The sequence below is a fragment of the Cherax quadricarinatus genome, chromosome 6 (assembly GCF_038502225.1).
Source record: "Cherax quadricarinatus isolate ZL_2023a chromosome 6, ASM3850222v1, whole genome shotgun sequence".
NCBI lineage: Eukaryota > Metazoa > Arthropoda > Malacostraca > Decapoda > Parastacidae > Cherax > Cherax quadricarinatus.
In genome coordinates, this window is record NC_091297.1 from 35,576,109 (window position 1) to 35,593,838 (window position 17,730).

The following is a 17,730-nucleotide window of genomic DNA, read 5'->3' on the forward strand; positions in this document are numbered from 1 at the left end:
GAGGAGGGGTTGAGGGAGGAGGAGGGATTATTGGTTGGAAGGGAAATCCCCCTCCATAAGGACTTCAGGTGTCAAGTTCCTATCGGGGGTTACTTCCCTTCTTTGTCTTTTACTTGCGCTGGACCCCTGTCACACAAAAAATCTCTCCTGAGAGGTCTATTTCTGGCGTTTCTTTAAAATTTGCCTAAAATGGGACAAGGCAGTCATTGAACATGTTGCAGACATGGCTTGCAACAGCTTTGTTAGGGTAATATATCTCCACAAAACTTTGCAACTCACTCCACTTTGCAAACATGTCCTTAATCACTGAAGAAGGCACATTCTCCCCTCTCTCCCTCCTCCTCTGAAGCAATTTCCTCAAGTGCAATCTGTTGCTGTTCCATTTGAAGGTGTTGCAGCTCTTCACCAGTTAGCTCTTCCCTGTGATCATCCACCAACTCTTCCACATCCTGGCCATTCACTTCCAACCCCTGGACTTCTCCTAACCCACAATAGATTCCACAACAGGCGTAGGGTTGTCAGGGTCAGCCTCAAACCCTTCAAAATCCTTCTCTTGGACACATTCTGGCCACAATTGAATTCTATTGTGTTTCTCACCTTCTTTATCAAAGGGCTGGTACTCGGAATTTTCTTTTGCCCCATGGTGTCTTATTTAGCAGTCGCACTCAATAAACAAGGACAAAAAACAATGGATTATTATGAAATGTTTCGGATGAGCACACAGGGTAATGCTCACTCGATGAGAAACAAAGCCAGACTGACTCAGAACGCATGGGATGCTTTATGTGGGCGCTGGCAGGTGGACATGTTTGGTACGGCAGAGAGACGAAAATCGAGGTGATGAATGAAAACCGAGACAAAATTTTGATGAAAAAAGTCGTTGAAAACTGAGTTTGATGAAAACCAGGGCAAATGAAAACCGAGGTTCCACTGTATACAGTAGGTATCATAAATATGCATGTGTATAAATAGATCATGTAGATAATGAGAACACTCAACATAAACTATTGCTTTAAAAATTAAATACTGAAATATTAATATGTTCTTCATTGAAACTAGTACATATTTTGTAGAATTACTATTCCTCTTGATGCACTCCTTAACTCTTTCAGTGTTGATCCCGTTATATAACAGCTTGGAAGCCAGCATTGATCTTGTACTATTGTCTTGAGCTCAACTCTCTCAGATAAGCTGTGAGTGGTGAATTTGGGCCTAGAAATGAGAGAATGGGTCTTTGTGGTAAGTGTGCACCATATAGAAAAAAAATCCTGCAGCACACAGTGCATGATGAGAAAAAAATGCAACTGTGTTTTTGTTTAAAACAGCAACTGTGGTGTGTTTTCATATGATTTTTATGGGTATATTCTCAGTTTCTTGGTCTCATTTGATAAAATGGAAGATATATTGCAGAGATAGAGAGGATTTTAATTAATTTCAGAACTGAAAGTAGCGTGAAATTGAGCTCAGAGTAGCAGAAATGTTCTATTTTTGCCAATATTTCACGGATGACATTACTTGTCTAATTCGTGTCCAACTAATACTCATTTAGGAATAAAATGACATTGTTTATACAATTATTACAATAATGCAGTAGTCTGCATAACAGTAAATCTATTTTTTGTGTGAATAAAAATTCAAAATGGAAAGCAAGCACAATATAAGAGGGGCCTGGAGACGTGACTAAGGAATAGAAGAAATTTATTTACAAAGTTAACCATTCTTATCTTGTCTAGACTTTAGTAGTTATTATGTACTAGGATTAGTCTGCCTGAAATGCCCCAGCATGATAGTGGCTTTCTTTGTACTTAACAATCAAAATTGTAATTACACATTATAACCTTTACAAAGAAATAAAATCTTTAATCTTTAATATTTTTTAATGCCTACATTGTTTATTCTGGACCTTATTTTTAAATTGGCAGTTTTTTATTTTTTTGTGTGAAATTGGCCAAATTATCAATTTCTGATCACTTTATTGGATAGTTGAAATAGGTAAATGGGCAGTTTCTTGTACTCAGTCGATAGAATATAAAGAATACTAATGAAATAGCTATGAGTTTAGTCAACTGGAACAATGGAATGGGCCAAAAGTAGGGTGCAAACTGAGCAGAAGTGCCGATACGTAAATATCGCTGAGACTGCTAACTTTGTGAGAGCATAATTCTGTAAGTTTTCCATCAAATTTCATACTTATTGTTTCATTTCCTTCTGTAAAAGATTCTCTACCATAAAATTTTTTTTTTTTTTAAATATTATGACCCTGAGAGCAAATTTGAGAGCAGGGGTCACAACCTTGAAAGGGTTAAGTCTCCTAGGCATTGATAAGGCAAACTTAAGGAGGATGGAAGAATTAATACCCTGCCACACTTGCTTAATGGCACTCAAGATTTTGGGGTTAGAGGACACGTCCATGCCACGAAGCTCATGCTTAACCCTTTGACCGTCGGTATCGTATATACAGTGGACCCTCAGCTAACGATATTAATCTGTTCCTGAAAGCTCATCGTTAGCTGAATTAATTTCCCCATAAGAAATAATGGAAATCAAATTAATTCGTGCAAGACACCCAAAAGTATGAAATTTTTTTTTTTTTACCACATGAAATATTAATTTTAATACACACAAACTGACACTTACCTTTATTGAAGATCTGGTGATGATTGATGGGATGGGAGGAGGGGAGAGTGTCGAACTTATGGTTTAGAAGGGGAATCCCCTTCCATTAGGACTTGAGGTATCAAGTCCAAGAGGTAATTTTTCACATTGGGGGCAAATGCATGGTGTAACCAGTCATAGAAAAAGTCCCTAGTGACCTATGCCTTACTGTTTGCCCTCCACAGCACACACAAATTAGCCTTGAGGACATTGTTTTTCCTGAACACTCTGGGAGTTTCAGAGTGATACACCAATAAAGGCTTCACTTTGTAATCACCACTAGCATTAGCACACATCAACAGAGTAAGCCTGTCTTTCATAGGCTTATGCCCTGCCAGTGCCTTTTCCTCCTGAGTAATGTAGGTCCTGTTTGGCATTTTCTTCCAAAACAGGCCTGTTTCGTCACAATTAAACACTTGTTCAGGTTTCAGTTCTTCATTGTCTATGTACTCCTTGAATTCCTGCACATATTTTTCAGCCGCTTTGTGGTCCGAACTGGCAGCCTCGCCATGCCTTATCACACTATGTATGCAAGTATGATTCTTAAATCTCTCAAACCAACCTTTGCTGGCCTTAAATTCACTCACATCACCACTAGTTGCAGGCATTTTTCTAATTAAATCCTCATGCAACTTCCTAGCCTTTTCACATATGATCGCTTGAGAGATGCTGTCTCCTGCTATCTGTTTTTCGTTTATCCACACCAATAACAGTCTCTCAACAACTTCTATCACTTGCGATCTCTTATTCGAAAACAAAGTTGCACCTTTTGCAAGGACAGCTTCCTTGATTGCCGTTTTCTTGGCCACAATAGTAGCGATGGTTGATTGGGGTTTTGTGTACAACCTGGCCAGCTCGGAGACACGCACTCCACTTTTGTACTTAGCAATTATCTCTTTCTTCATATCCATAGTAATTCTCACCCTTTTTCCTGCAGGGTTGGCACTAGAAGCATTCTTAGGGCCCATGGTGACTTATTTTGCAGGTACAATCACTAAAAACACTGGGTTAATATGAAATGTTCTGATTGTATGCGTGGATGCAACCGCACTGACTTGTTTGTAAACACTGACACCCACGGGACAACTGAGGTGCGCTCAGGCCACAAGTGGACGCGTCTCGAATGAATCGCGTTGGCCGAGTTTTTTAGCGTTAGCTGAGGCAAAATTTTTGCATTAAAATGTATCGTTAGCTGGATTTAACGTTAGCTGATGCCATCGTTAGCTGAGGGCCCGCTGTATACGTACATCTTATGAGAAACTGTCGGCGACATTAATATGCCAAAATTCTAGCGGCTTCAAACGGGAGAAAGCTGGTAGGTTCACATGTGAGAGAATAGGTCTGTGTGGTCAGTGTGCACAGTATACAAAAAATACTGCAGCATGCACTGTATAATGAGAAGAAAAAAAACTCCGACTGTGTTTTTGGATTGAAACGCCGACTTTAAGGTGCATTTTTGAACAGTATTTATGGTTGTATTCTCATTTTCCTGGTCTCATTTGATAGAATGGAAGACATATTACAGAAATAGAGATGATTTTGATTGGTTTCATGATGAAAAGGACCTTGAAATTGAGGTCAAAGTAGCGGAAATGTTTGAATTTTGCCGATGTTCATGAGTAAACAAATGACATCACCGTCCAATAAGTGTCCAACTAGCCATTCTAATACACAGTCATGAATGGGCTGACATTATTTATACAATTATTACAATAATGCAATAATCTGCATAACAGTAAATCTTCTATTTTTTTGTGTTTACCTGGAGTTTACCTGGAGAGAGTTCCGGGGGTCAACGCCCCCGCGGCCCGGTCTGTGACCAGGCCTCCTGGTGGATCAGAGCCTGATCAACCAGGCTGTTGCTGCTGGCTGCACGCAAACCAACGTACGAGCCACAGCCTGGCTGGTCAGGAACCGACTTTAGGTGCTTGTCCAGTGCCAGCTTGAAGACTGCCAGGGGTCTGTTGGTAATCCCCCTTATGTGTGCTGGGAGGCAGTTGAACAGTCTCAGGCCCCTGACACTTATTGTATGGTCTCTTAACGTGCTAGTGACACCCCTGCTTTTCATTGGGGGGATGTTGCATCGTCTGCCAAGTCTTTTGCTTTCGTAGTGAGTGATTTTCGTGTGCAAGTTCGGTACTAGTCCCTCTAGGATTTTCCAGGTGTATATAATCATGTATCTCTCCTGCCTGCGTTCCAGGGAATACAGTTTTAGGAACCTCAAGCGCTCCCAGTAATTGAGGTGTTTTATCTCCGTTATGCGCGCCGTGAAGGTTCTCTGTACATTTTCTAGGTCAGCAATTTCACCTGCCTTGAAAGGTGCTGTTAGTGTGCAGCAATTTTCCAGCCTAGATAGAACAAGTGACCTGAAGAGTGTCATCATGGGCTTGGCCTCCCTAGTTTTGAAGGTTCTTATTATCCATCCTGTCATTTTTCTAGCAGATGCGATTGATACAATGTTATGGTCCTTGAAGGTGAGATCCTCCGACATGATTACTCCCAGGTCTTTGACGTTGGTGTTTCGCTCTATTTTGTGGCCAGAATTTGTTTTGAATTCTGATGAAGATTTAATTTCCTCGTGTTTACCATATCTGAGTAATTGAAATTTCTTATCGTTGAACTTCATATTTTCTGCAGCCCACTGAAAGATTTGGTTGATGTCCGCCTGGAGCCTTGCAGTGTCTGCAATGGAAGACACTGTTATGCAGATTCGGGTGTCATCTGCAAAGGAAGACACGGTGCTGTGGCTGACATCCTTGTCTATGTCGGATATGAGGATGAGGAACAAGATGGGAGCGAGTACTGTGCCTTGTGGAACAGAGCTTTTCACCGTAGCTGCCTCGGACTTTACTCTGTTGACGACTACTCTCTGTGTTCTGTTAGTGAGGAAATTATAGATCCATCGACCGACTTTTCCTGTTGTTCCTTTAGCACGCATTTTGTGCGCTATTACGCCATGGTCACACTTGTCGAAGGCTTTTGCAAAGTCTGTATATATTACATCTGCATTCTTTTTGTCTTCTAGTGCATTTAGGACCTTGTCATAGTGATCCAATAGTTGAGACAGACAGGAGCGACCTGTTCTAAACCCATGTTGCCCTGGGTTGTGTAACTGATGGGTTTCTAGATGGGTGGTGATCTTGCTTCTTAGGACCCTTTCAAAGATTTTTATGATATGGGATGTTAGTGCTATCGGTCTGTAGTTCTTTGCTGTTGCTTTACTGCCCCCATTGTGGAGTGGGGCTATGTCTGTTGTTTTTAGTAACTGTGGGACGACCTCCGTGTCCATGCTCCCTCTCCATAGGATGGAAAAGGCTCGTGATAGGGGCTTCTTGCAGTTCTTGATGAACACGGAGTTCCATGAGTCTGGCCCTGGGGCAGAGTGCATGGGCATGTCATTTATCGCCTGTTCGAAGTCATTTGGCGTCAGGATAACATCGGATAGGCTTCTTCTTCTTTCAACGTACCAGCCGTATCCCACTGAGGTGGGGTGGCCCAAAAGAAAAAACTCCTTTTAAATTTAGTAATATATACAGGAGAAGGGGTTACTAGCCCCTTGCTCCCGGCATTTTAGTCGCCTCTTACGACACGCATGGCTTACAGAGGAAGAATTCTGTTCCACTTCCCCATGGAGATAAGAGGAAATAAACAAGAACAAGAATTAGAAAGAAAATAGAAGAAAACCCAGAGGGGTGTGTATATATATGCTTGTACATGTATGTGTAGTGTGACCTAAGTGTAAGTAGAAGTAGCAAGACTTACCTGTAATCTTGCATATTTATGAGACAGACAAAAGACACCAGCAATCCTACCATCATGTAAAACAATTACAGGCTTTCATTTTACACTCACTTGGCAGGACGGTAGTACCTCCCTGGGCGGTTGCTGTCTACCAACCTACTACCTACAATCGGATAGGCTTGTGTTAACCAAATTTTGTGGCTCTCTCATAAAAAATTAATTTTGATCTTTGACTCTCAGTCTGGTTAGCGGCTTGCTAAAAACTGAGTCATATTGGGACTTGAGTAGCTCACTCATTTCCTTGCTGTCATCTGTGTAGGACCCATCTTGTTTAAGTAGGGGCCCAATACTGGACGTTGTTCTCGACTTTGATTTGGCATAGGAGAAGAAATACTTTGGGTTTCTTTCGATTTCATTTATGGCTTTTAGTTCTTCCCTCGATTCCTGACTCCTATAAGATTCTTTTAGCTTAAGTTCGATGCTTGCTGTTTCTCTGACCAGTGTCTCCCTACGGATTTCAGATATATTGACCTCTTTTAGCTGCTCTGTTATTATTTTCCGTCGCCTGTAAAGGGAGCGTCTGTCTCTTTCTATTTTACATCTACTCCTCCTTTTTCTTAGAGGAATAAGCCTTGTGCATACATCGAGTGCCACCAAGTCAATCTGTTCTAGGCATAAGTTGGGGTCTGTGTTGCTTAGTATATCTTCCCAGAGGGGCCTGGAGACATGACTAATGAACAGAGAAAATGTTATTTTAGTGCCAGGAATGTCTGTATTGTTTATTCTGGGCCCTATTTTGAAAATGGCATCGTTTTTAATGTGCATGTGTTACACCCTTTTGTTCATTTTAAGTACTGTTTCTTATCACAATGGTATACTTTTACATGTTATTTTTGCTATTTCATTTAATATTATATTCAGGAGTAATTCCATTAGTAGCTAAAATGGATTTACTCGGCTTTATAATATTATCTGGTCGTATTACTTAGCTTTGTATTTAGGTAGGTCGTTTAATTAGTGTCAACTGCTGGTGACCTGGCCAAGCACCAGTAGGTGTTTCGAGCTGCTCAACCCCTGTTCCGACCGAGACAAAGTGGGCTGGTAAAGCCTCACAGAGTTCAGTTCATACCTTCCTTTGGACCAGGAAGGGTCGAGGGAAGTATCCACCTCTATACCACCATTCGCCTCCCTAGAAAATCCCAGGAATTTTCGGGAGCTTACTGCTAAGACTTATCTCGGTTGGAGAAGACGGTTGAGAAGCTCTTAGAGAAAGTGAAGCCAAGTGAGCGAGCCTCTGTAGTGTATGGGGACTTATTGTAAAGTGAACCCTATCATAAGAAATCTATTAATGTGTTAGTTTTTAGGCAACGCCTCTGCATGTGCCTATACTAATATTTCGTGACTCACTCAGAGCCATTTGTAAATACTAAACCCAGTACTGTGTTGTTTTAATGAGGAATGGTAAAAGTATTCTACTCATAGTGCAAAATATGAGAAGGTGAATTTAAGTGATTATTATGATTATTAATAAATTAAATAGAAACTAAGAAAATTCCTTTTCCTCTGAAGTGAGTACCTAGACGTACTAAGTTTTTGTTACGAAAAGCACTATAACCCAGGGACCAACAGACTATGTTCGTAACAAAGTGGGGGCCCGTCCGCGATTCGCTCTCTGATCCAAGTGCCAATCCCATGAAAGTGAGCTGCTGTTCAGGTACCCATAAAATTAACTATGGAGGCTCAAATACAACAGTTAATATGTAAGTTAACCTTGGAAGATTTGAAGTCTTTAAAACTTCAGAAGTGCTGGCAAATTGCCGTACGCCTAGGAGTGAAGTATAACAAATATTACACCGCCGAGACCACTCGATCTATTTTGAGCAACATGCTGTTTCCGGAACAAGGGGAGGTGGATGACATTGACGATACTGATGAGGCAAGTCTAATATCTCAATTTGAACACTTGGACCGACCGCTTGGAGCACAAGGACTTGATCTTGGTGGCCTCCCAACTTTCCTACCCTCTGGTGACGTGGCTGAGCCAGAATCAAAGGGAGCTGCTGGTGAGCGGACATCTCTGGGAGAGGTGCCTGAAATTGGGGCATCTAATCGCCCAGTTTCCGACCCTGGTTCACAAGAAGCACCCAGCGCAGGTGCTAGACCCAAGGAAAGACGGGAAAACTTGTATCCTCCAACTCCTCCGCTACCGATTGGGCCCATATCACAGAGCCAGTTCGAAAGAATGGAGCGCCTTATTACTTTACAAATGGCCCAGATAGAAGCCCAAAGGAGGCTGAATGCAGAAGAGTTCGAGAGGGACACCATACTCTACGAACGTCAGCGGCAAAGGGAAGGAGTTGTGAGGCCCGAGGCTCCCAGAAATATTTTCGACATTCATAAAGCAGCATCTTTGGTGCCCAAGTTTTGCGAGTCTGATCTGGACACGTACTTCGATACGTTCGAAAATCAGGCTCGAGCTATGCGGTGGCCCCAAAATTTCTGGGCTGTCTTGTTGCATACGACGCTGACTGGTAAAGCTCGAGAATGTACCGCAGCTTTGCCTTACGAAAAGTACATACAATATGACTCCGTCAAAAAGGTCATACTGGAGACCTATGATCTACTCCCTTTGAGCTACCAGCAAGCCTTCCGTACTCTGCAAAGGTTACCAGGGCAAACTTGGGTGGACTTCGCCAGGCAGAAGAAGGTAGCTTTCGAGAGGTGGCAAAGAGCCTCACAAAGCAACACCGTAAGCAGCTTAACCCAATTAATACTACAAGAGGACTTCTATAATTCTATATCTGGAGATTTGCGGAAGTTCCTGATCGACCGTCCAACACCTGATGTGATGGAGACCGCTGCACTGGCCGATCGCTACGAGATCTCCAGCCAGCTGATCCGTGATAGAACATCCAGAGAAGAAGCGGTAAAATCGGGCCAGAAGGTTCGACCAGTTAAGTCAAGAACAGAACCTCGCCAAAAGTTTCCTTCAGAAGCAGTGACCTCTCGAACCCTGGATAAGCCATGCAATGGTGACCGGTTTCAACCACGACAGAACCAGGAGGTGTATAAAGTCAGGAAGAATTTGTCCTGTTCATATTGCCAAAAGAGAGGTCATGTGAGAAACCAATGTTATCAGCTGGAAAGGGATAGGAAATATAAGTATCGAGAAGGTGCTCCTGTGCAGATGGTGTCTTCAGTAGCCCACACGCAGGGATGTTTACAGGCGGATCTAGAGCCGGCAGGACCGAAGACTGCTTCACTGAGATGACCAGAGACGAGGGCCATCTCGGGGCAAGAAATTGAAAAGGCAATGAGCCCATATTTTTCAAAAGGAAAAGCTGGTATTGACGAGTGCCAAGTGGTGCCTGTTAAAACCTATAGGGATACGGGGAGTTACTTGACATTGTTAAAAAAGGGAATCCTCTCTTTGTCTGACCGCACTTATACCAAGATAGATGCACTTCTGGAGGCTTATGGAGGGGCCGTTTCTAGAGTTCCCCTCCATAGGATATACCTAGACCTGGGTAGCTATAAAGGATATGCGACTGTCGGTATATCAGATGAAGGATTTCCTATTAAGTCTGCTGACCTACTGATAGGAAATGACCTAAGCTACGAAGGAATCAAGAAAGAACCTCTGGTGATAGAAAATACCTCGGGAGAGGATTACGTGATTGAGGCTCATAGGAAGGACCTATCATTATTTCCGCTGGGAGTTGTCACTAGGTCCATGGCAACGACCAGGTTAACTCCTGAATCAACAGAGGAGGAAGAGGACAAAGCTGATCTGGGTTTGAACCTATTGTTTAGTGCGACCCACTGGCCCAATGATGCGACGTCTGTGTCTGCAGGGCTAGAATCGACTTTAGATTCTTTAGGTGCTAAAAAGTTTAGACCTGAAGATCTAATCCAAGCACAGATGGAAGATCCCTCGTTGGAGAAAGTAAGAAAGCTGTTGATAACGGAAGAAGAGGCCGAGAAACTAGAGGACTGTGTTTATTCTAGTAGGGGTATACTTATGAAGAAATCCACCAGAAGACATTCTCTAGGGGCACCTTTTGCCAAGGCCAAGCATGTATTAATCCTGCCTAGGATTTATCGTGAGCTTGCATTGAAGGTCGCCCATAATAGTCCAATGGGAGGACATCTAGGAGTAAGGAAAACTATGGTAAAGTTGTCAAAATACTTTTTTTGGCCTAGAATGCGGGAAACCGTGGTGGAACATCTTCGCAGTTGCCGGGTCTGTCAGACCATCGGTAAACCTGCTCATACCCCGCCTCCAGCTCCTCTCTGTCCTATCACCTCAGATGGCGAGCCTTTTTCCCGTTTAATCATCGATTGTGTAGGTCCACTTCCCAGGACCAAGGCGGGGAATCAGTACCTATTCACTATAATGGATTCTGCCACTCGTTACCCCGAGGCCATTCCCATGAGGAAAATAAATGCTCGCGCAATAGTCCGCGCTTTAATAAAGTTTTTCTCACAGGTAGGGCTGCCTCGTGAGATCCAGTCTGATCAAGGATCAAACTTCACTTCAAAAATCTTCAAGGAGGCCATGTCACGCCTTGGTGTAAGATCTATCCTCGCTACGAGCTATAGGCCCCAGTCCCAAGGAGCATTGGAACGGTTTCATCAAACATTGAAGGTGATGATGCGTTCCTACTGTGAACAATTCAGTAAAGACTGGGACGAAGGTATTCCTTTCCTTCTCCTGGCCGTAAGGGAAAGCGAGCAGGAAAGTCTAGGGTATAGCCCTTTTGAGTTGATATATAGTTATACGGTACGTGGACCCCTCGCAGTATTGAAAGATGTATGGACCGGAAGACGTACTCCGTCAGTTCAGGTATGCCCGGCTTTGATGCAGGAACACCTCACTTTCACGAGGAACCTAGCCGCAGAGAACTTGAAGAAAGCCCAGGCTAAAATGAAACTACGACATGATGAACATGCGGCCTCTCGCTCTTTCAACATCGGAGATAAAGTATTGGCTCAAAAATTCATGCCCGGACATGCACTGAAACCAAGATATGAGGGACCTTTGGAAGTCATTAAAAAACTAAGTGAAGTGAATTACCTTGTTCGTACCCCAGGGAAAAAGAAATCAGACCATACATACCATGTTAACCAATTGAAGAAATATTATGGAGGGTTAGCCCCGACCGCTGCCATTCTTCTAAAGTCCCAGCAAGAAGCAGAGGATTTGGAGGACTGCTCTAAAGGAATAGAAGTCCGTCTTAGAAACACTCAAGTTCTACGATCCCTGGACGATTTTTTAAAAGATCTGGCCTGTGACAGAGCCAAAGAAGTGAAAAATGTGATTTTGAAGTACCCATCATTGTTTGGCGATATACCTAAGCGTTGCACGTTGGGGACACACGACGTGGATGTCCAAGGAGCTGCACCCATCAAGCAGTCCCCTTATCGCTTAAGCCCTATTAAACACCAAGCTCTAAAGGAGGAAATCGACTTTTTGCTGACCCATGGACTAATTGAACGAAGCAAAAGCCCATGGGCCTCACCTTGTGTGTTAGTCCCAAAGTCAGATGGAACCTATCGTATGTGTACGGATTATAGAAAGGTGAATTCCGTCACAGTTCCTGATGGTTACCCTTTGCCTAGGGTAGATGATTTAATCGATATGGTTGCCGGAGCCAAGTATGTGAGCCGGCTGGACTTACTGCGAGGCTACTATCAAGTGCCCCTGACGGACCGAGCTCAGGACATATCAGCATTTACAGTGCATGGAGGCTTGTTCAACTACTTGGTTACCCCATTCGGGTTGTGCAACGCAGCATCCACGTTCCAGCGGCTTATGAATGACCTTACTTATAACCTTGAGGGGGTTGAAGCCTACCTCGACGACCTAGTAGTCTTTAGTGAAGAGTGGAGTTCACATTTAGTCCGTCTGGAGGCTCTTTTTAAGAAATTAGATTCTTATAATTTTACCATCAATTTGTCCAAATGCAAATTTGGACAAGCAATGATTAAGTATTTGGGCTTCAATATAGGTCAGGGGACGGTGGCACCCATCAGTGCAAAAGTGAGAGCCATTGTAGACTTTCCTATACCAAGAGACAGAAAAGGGGTGCAGAGATTTTTGGGAATGGCTGGGTATTATAGAAGATTCTGCCCTAACTTTTCACACATAGCCGCCCCCCTTTTCGCGCTAACTAGTTCTAAAATTAAATTCGCTTGGTCTGAGGAATGTAATATGGCTTTTAATAGGTTAAAGCGATTACTGAACTCTTCTCCAGTATTGAAAAGCCCTGATTTTAACTTTCCCTTCCTGTTACATATAGATGCCAGCAGTTATGCTGTTGGGTCAGTACTACTGCAGTCCTCCCACTCCTCTGATATTTTACATCCGATATGTTATTATTCCTCCACCTTAAAGCCACACCAAAAGAATTATGCAACCGTAGAAAAAGAAGCTCTAGCCCTGGTTATCTCTCTCGAGCATTTTGAAGTTTACTTGGGAACATCACCTCATCAGATTACAGTATACTCAGATCACAACCCTTTGACGTTCATTAATACCATGAAGGCTAAGAATGCCAGAATACAGAGGTGGGCCCTTAGAATTCAACCTTTTTCTATTAAAATCCTACATATAAAGGGCAAACATAATGTAATTGCAGATGCTTTGTCCCGCCCTTAAACCAGTTGCACCAATATGCCCCTGTTCTAACTTACGCCTAACATCTCCTTTTTTGCCTACAGTTATGTGAATGAGTGGTACTGTTTACAGTTTAGTTATGGAGGATGAAGCTTGGAGACCAGTTGCTGTGTCCTTACATTTTACTTGAGAGACAGCATTCGTGTCACCCAAGGCCAAGAGAGAACCCAATTCAGTTGAGGCAGATGTCTGTCGTCTCAACAATATCCTCCTTGAATACCTTCAGAACACATGAAGATTGTCTGGGACAAATTGGTGGTGAAATGTTTGTCTTGCTATATTGGTATTTCAGTTCTTCTACTGTATCTAAAAGATTCAGGATTATTTTTGTCCTATTGTCAGTGCGACGTTTGGTCGTGTGGAGGGGATGTTACACCCTTTTGTTCATTTTAAGTACTGTTTCTTATCACAATGGTATACTTTTACATGTTATTTTTGCTATTTCATTTAATATTATATTCAGGAGTAATTCCATTAGTAGCTAAAATGGATTTACTCGGCTTTATAATATTATCTGGTCGTATTACTTAGCTTTGTATTTAGGTAGGTCGTTTAATTAGTGTCAACTGCTGGTGACCTGGCCAAGCACCAGTAGGTGTTTCGAGCTGCTCAACCCCTGTTCCGACCGAGACAAAGTGGGCTGGTAAAGCCTCACAGAGTTCAGTTCATACCTTCCTTTGGACCAGGAAGGGTCGAGGGAAGTATCCACCTCTATACCACCATTCGCCTCCCTAGAAAATCCCAGGAATTTTCGGGAGCTTACTGCTAAGACTTATCTCGGTTGGAGAAGACGGTTGAGAAGCTCTTAGAGAAAGTGAAGCCAAGTGAGCGAGCCTCTGTAGTGTATGGGGACTTATTGTAAAGTGAACCCTATCATAAGAAATCTATTAATGTGTTAGTTTTTAGGCAACGCCTCTGCATGTGCCTATACTAATATTTCGTGACTCACTCAGAGCCATTTGTAAATACTAAACCCAGTACTGTGTTGTTTTAATGAGGAATGGTAAAAGTATTCTACTCATAGTGCAAAATATGAGAAGGTGAATTTAAGTGATTATTATGATTATTAATAAATTAAATAGAAACTAAGAAAATTCCTTTTCCTCTGAAGTGAGTACCTAGACGTACTAAGTTTTTGTTACGAAAAGCACTATAACCCAGGGACCAACAGACTATGTTCGTAACAGCATGAAATTGGCCAAATTGCCAAATTCTGACCACAACTGAGTAGTTGAAATCGGTAAATGGGCAGTTTCTTGTACTCTATTGATAGAACAAATGAAGTTCTAAAGAAATAGATTTAAGTTTGATCGACTGGAACAGTGGATTGGCCGAAAATAGGGCTCAAAGTGGGCGAAATCGCCGTTGCGTATATATTTCAGATATCGCTAACTTCATGAGAGCGTAATTCTGTAAGTTTTTCATCAAATTTCGTACTTTTGGTGTTTTTACCATCGGGAAAATATTCTATCATTTCATAAGAAAAAATAATTGTTTTTTTTTCAAATATTTTGTGACACAGAGAGAGACACTTAAGAATTTGGGGTCTCGACAGTCAAAGGGTTAATTAGGTTCCAAATGTTCTCTATCAAATTTAAGTCTGGTGAGTTATCAGGCTAGTCTTTAAAGTATGTAATTTCACAATCATTGATGCATATTGTCTTTAGCAGTATGGCAAGGGGTACCATCTTCCATATAAAACTTGCCCTGGCACTTTTTGAAACTGATGGGCAAATTTTATTTTTATTTTATTTTATTTATTTATTTATTTAGTAATTTTAGCATACATACAGAGGTACAAAAAAATACAGGTAAGAGCAGCATGCCAAAGCCACTTATATGCATAGCATTACGGGCTGGCTTAAAATTAACTTAAGATTAACTAAGCAATGATGAAATCAGTGATAAAACAATATTGTAAACAGATAACTATAAAGCACAAATGAGTATTACAAAGACAGGTCATATGGTTGCATAGTCTGCTATGAGTGTTCTTGTGTGCATGCATGTTCATGGCACCTGTAGAGTACTCTAAGCATATAAAAATTAGTTTGCTCATTCCAATAATAGTGCTTTTAATGAATTCCGAACATTATAATACTTACCTATGATGGATATGAATGTAAGGAATGATGATGCCATGGTCACTAAGATACTTGTTGTGGTGCTGGTTGTTATAGCTGAGGTACTGGTTGTCGTAGCTGAGGTACTGGTAGATCAGGCAACAATTGTTTTAGTACCTAGGGTGGAGTAATGTTGGTGAGCTTGCCATTTAGTAGAAATTTCACTCTATTTGTTAACTTTTTTGTTTTATAGGGTTGCAGGATGAACAGAGAACTGAAAATTTATACTGCACACTATATGAGGATTTCAGTATAGTAGAAGTGGTTTGTGTTTGCAGTAAACCAGTGGTCATATTTAAAAGATTTTGTGTTTGGTTTGAATTTTTGTTTGTATAAAATAAAATGTTCTTTATCTCACTTACCATGCAACTCTTGCTGCAGCTAATTTTTATTTTATAATTTCAAATTTCTTCCAACCATAAAAGGAATCAGATTACTTACATGGGTAATTAATGGAATATAAGATAATTCTAGTTTCAGTTTGTGTATCATTTGAAGATAGTTTAATTACCAATTTGTAATTATCTATTTGTAGCTACAGGAGCAGAATTATGCCACCGGTGTCATGACTTAAAAGTTTGTCCATTTTTTTTAATTATTGCTAATGATATCATGACTTGAAATATGTTCATCCAATTATTTATTTTTTGCTTCAAATTTCTAATAGTTGAAGCACTTATTACATCCTCTTTGTATTTTTTCCCTTGATCTACCATTCTGTGAAGAAAAACTTCCTGGTATCCCCTGGCTACACTTTTGTTTGAATTTACAATTGGGTTATCCTAGGTTCTCTACACATATGCTGCTATATATGATAATCAATGTAACTGTATTTGTGGATACCTGAATAAACTTGCTTACTTATTCTTATCTCTGTTGCATATATGGAAAAATCCTCTTTAACCTTTTCAGGGTTGCAACTGCTGCTCTCAAACTTGCTCTCAGGTTTGCAAAATTTAAAAATGAAATATACAGTGGACCCCTGCCTTACGATATTAATCTGTTCCTGAGAGCTCATCGTAAGCCAAAATTATCGTTAGCCGAATTAATTTTCCCCATAAGAAATAATGGAAATCAAATTAATCCGTTCCTGACACCCCAAAGTATGAAATTTTTTTTTTTTTACCACATGAAATATTAATTTTAACCCTTAAACTGTCCAAATGTAGATCTACGTTTTTTTCAACATTTGAAAGTATGTAAAAAAAGTAATCTTTTTTTTTTTTTTTTACATTTGAAAACGTGTAAAAAACTTAGATCTACTTTTTTTTTTTTTTTTATATTTGAAAATATGTAAAAAAATGTAGATCTACTTTTGGAGCACTACGCATGTGAACGTATATCTGCTTGGACAGTTTAAGGGTTAATACACACAAACTGAAGAAGACATGCACATTTACTACTCTACTAAGAACATAATACATGACACTTACCTGTATTGAAGATCTGGTGACGATTGATGGGATGGGAGGAGGGGAGAGTGTGGAAGTTATTGTTTAGAATGGGAATCCTTTTCCATTAGGACTTGAGGTAGCAAGTCCTTTCCCGGGGTTACTTCCCTTCTTCTTTTAATGCCACTAGGACCAGCTTGAGAGTCACTGGACCTCTGTCGCACAACAAATCTGTCCATAGAGCTCTGTACCTCCCGTTCCTTTAAGACTTTCCTAAAATGGGCCATAACATTGTCATTATACAGGTTGCCAACACGGCTTGCAGTAGCTGTGTTAGGGTGATTTTCATCCATAAAGGTTTGCAGTTCAACCCACTCTGCACACATTTCCTTAATCTTTGAAGTAGGCCACTTCCTCAATTTCTCTCTCCTCTCCTCTGAAGCAGTTTCCTCAGGTCTGGCCTCTTGCTGTTGAAGATGATCTTGCAGCTCATCATTGGTTAGTTCTTCATTGTCCTCCTCCACCAACTCTTCCACATCCTCCCACTAACCTCCAACCCCAAGGACTTCCCCAATGCCACAATGGATTTCACAACTGGCATATGCTTCTTAGGGTTAGCCCCAAACCCTTCAAAATCCCTTTCTTCTACACATTGTGGCCACAGTTTCTTCCAAGCAGAGTTCAAGGTCCTCTTAATCACTCCCTCCCAAGCCTTACCTATGAGGTTTACTCAACTGAGGATACTAAAGTGATCTTTCCAAAATTCTCTTAGAGTCAATCGAGTGTCTGAGGTCACTACAAAGCACTTTTGAAACATAGCTTTTGTGTAGAGTTTTTTAAAGTTTGAAATGACCTGCTGGTCCATGGGATGCAGGAAAGGAGTGGTATTAGGAGGCAGAAACTTGACCTTAATGAAGCTCATGTCCCCAGAAAGTCACTCTGCCAAGTCTGAAGGATGACTAGGAGCATTGTCTAATACCAGGAGGCACTTAAGGTCCAATTTCTTTTCCATTAGGTAATTTTTCACAGTGGGGGCAAATGCATGGTGTAACCAGTCATAGAAAAAGTCCCTAGTGACCCATGCCTTACTGTTTGCCCTCCACAGCACACACAAATTAGCCTTGAAGACATTGTTTTGCCT

The 17,730-nt window shown here is 41.3% G+C and overlaps 1 protein-coding gene across 4 annotated transcripts in view; it reads left to right on the forward strand.

Annotated features, from left to right (window-relative positions):
- The window catches only part of LOC128694270 (F-box only protein 21), a 70,986-nt gene that overhangs the window by 27,442 nt on the left and 25,814 nt on the right, over positions 1 to 17,730 (forward strand). The window contains exon 3 of one of the 4 annotated variants that reach the window (XM_070081318.1): positions 13,120 to 15,385. The exons of 2 other annotated variants lie outside the window; for them this stretch is intronic. In XM_070081318.1, coding sequence (XP_069937419.1) covers positions 13,120 to 13,165 — 46 coding nt within the window. In that variant the 3' untranslated portion in view covers positions 13,166 to 15,385. One more of the 4 variants, XM_070081323.1, reaches the window with a different exon arrangement.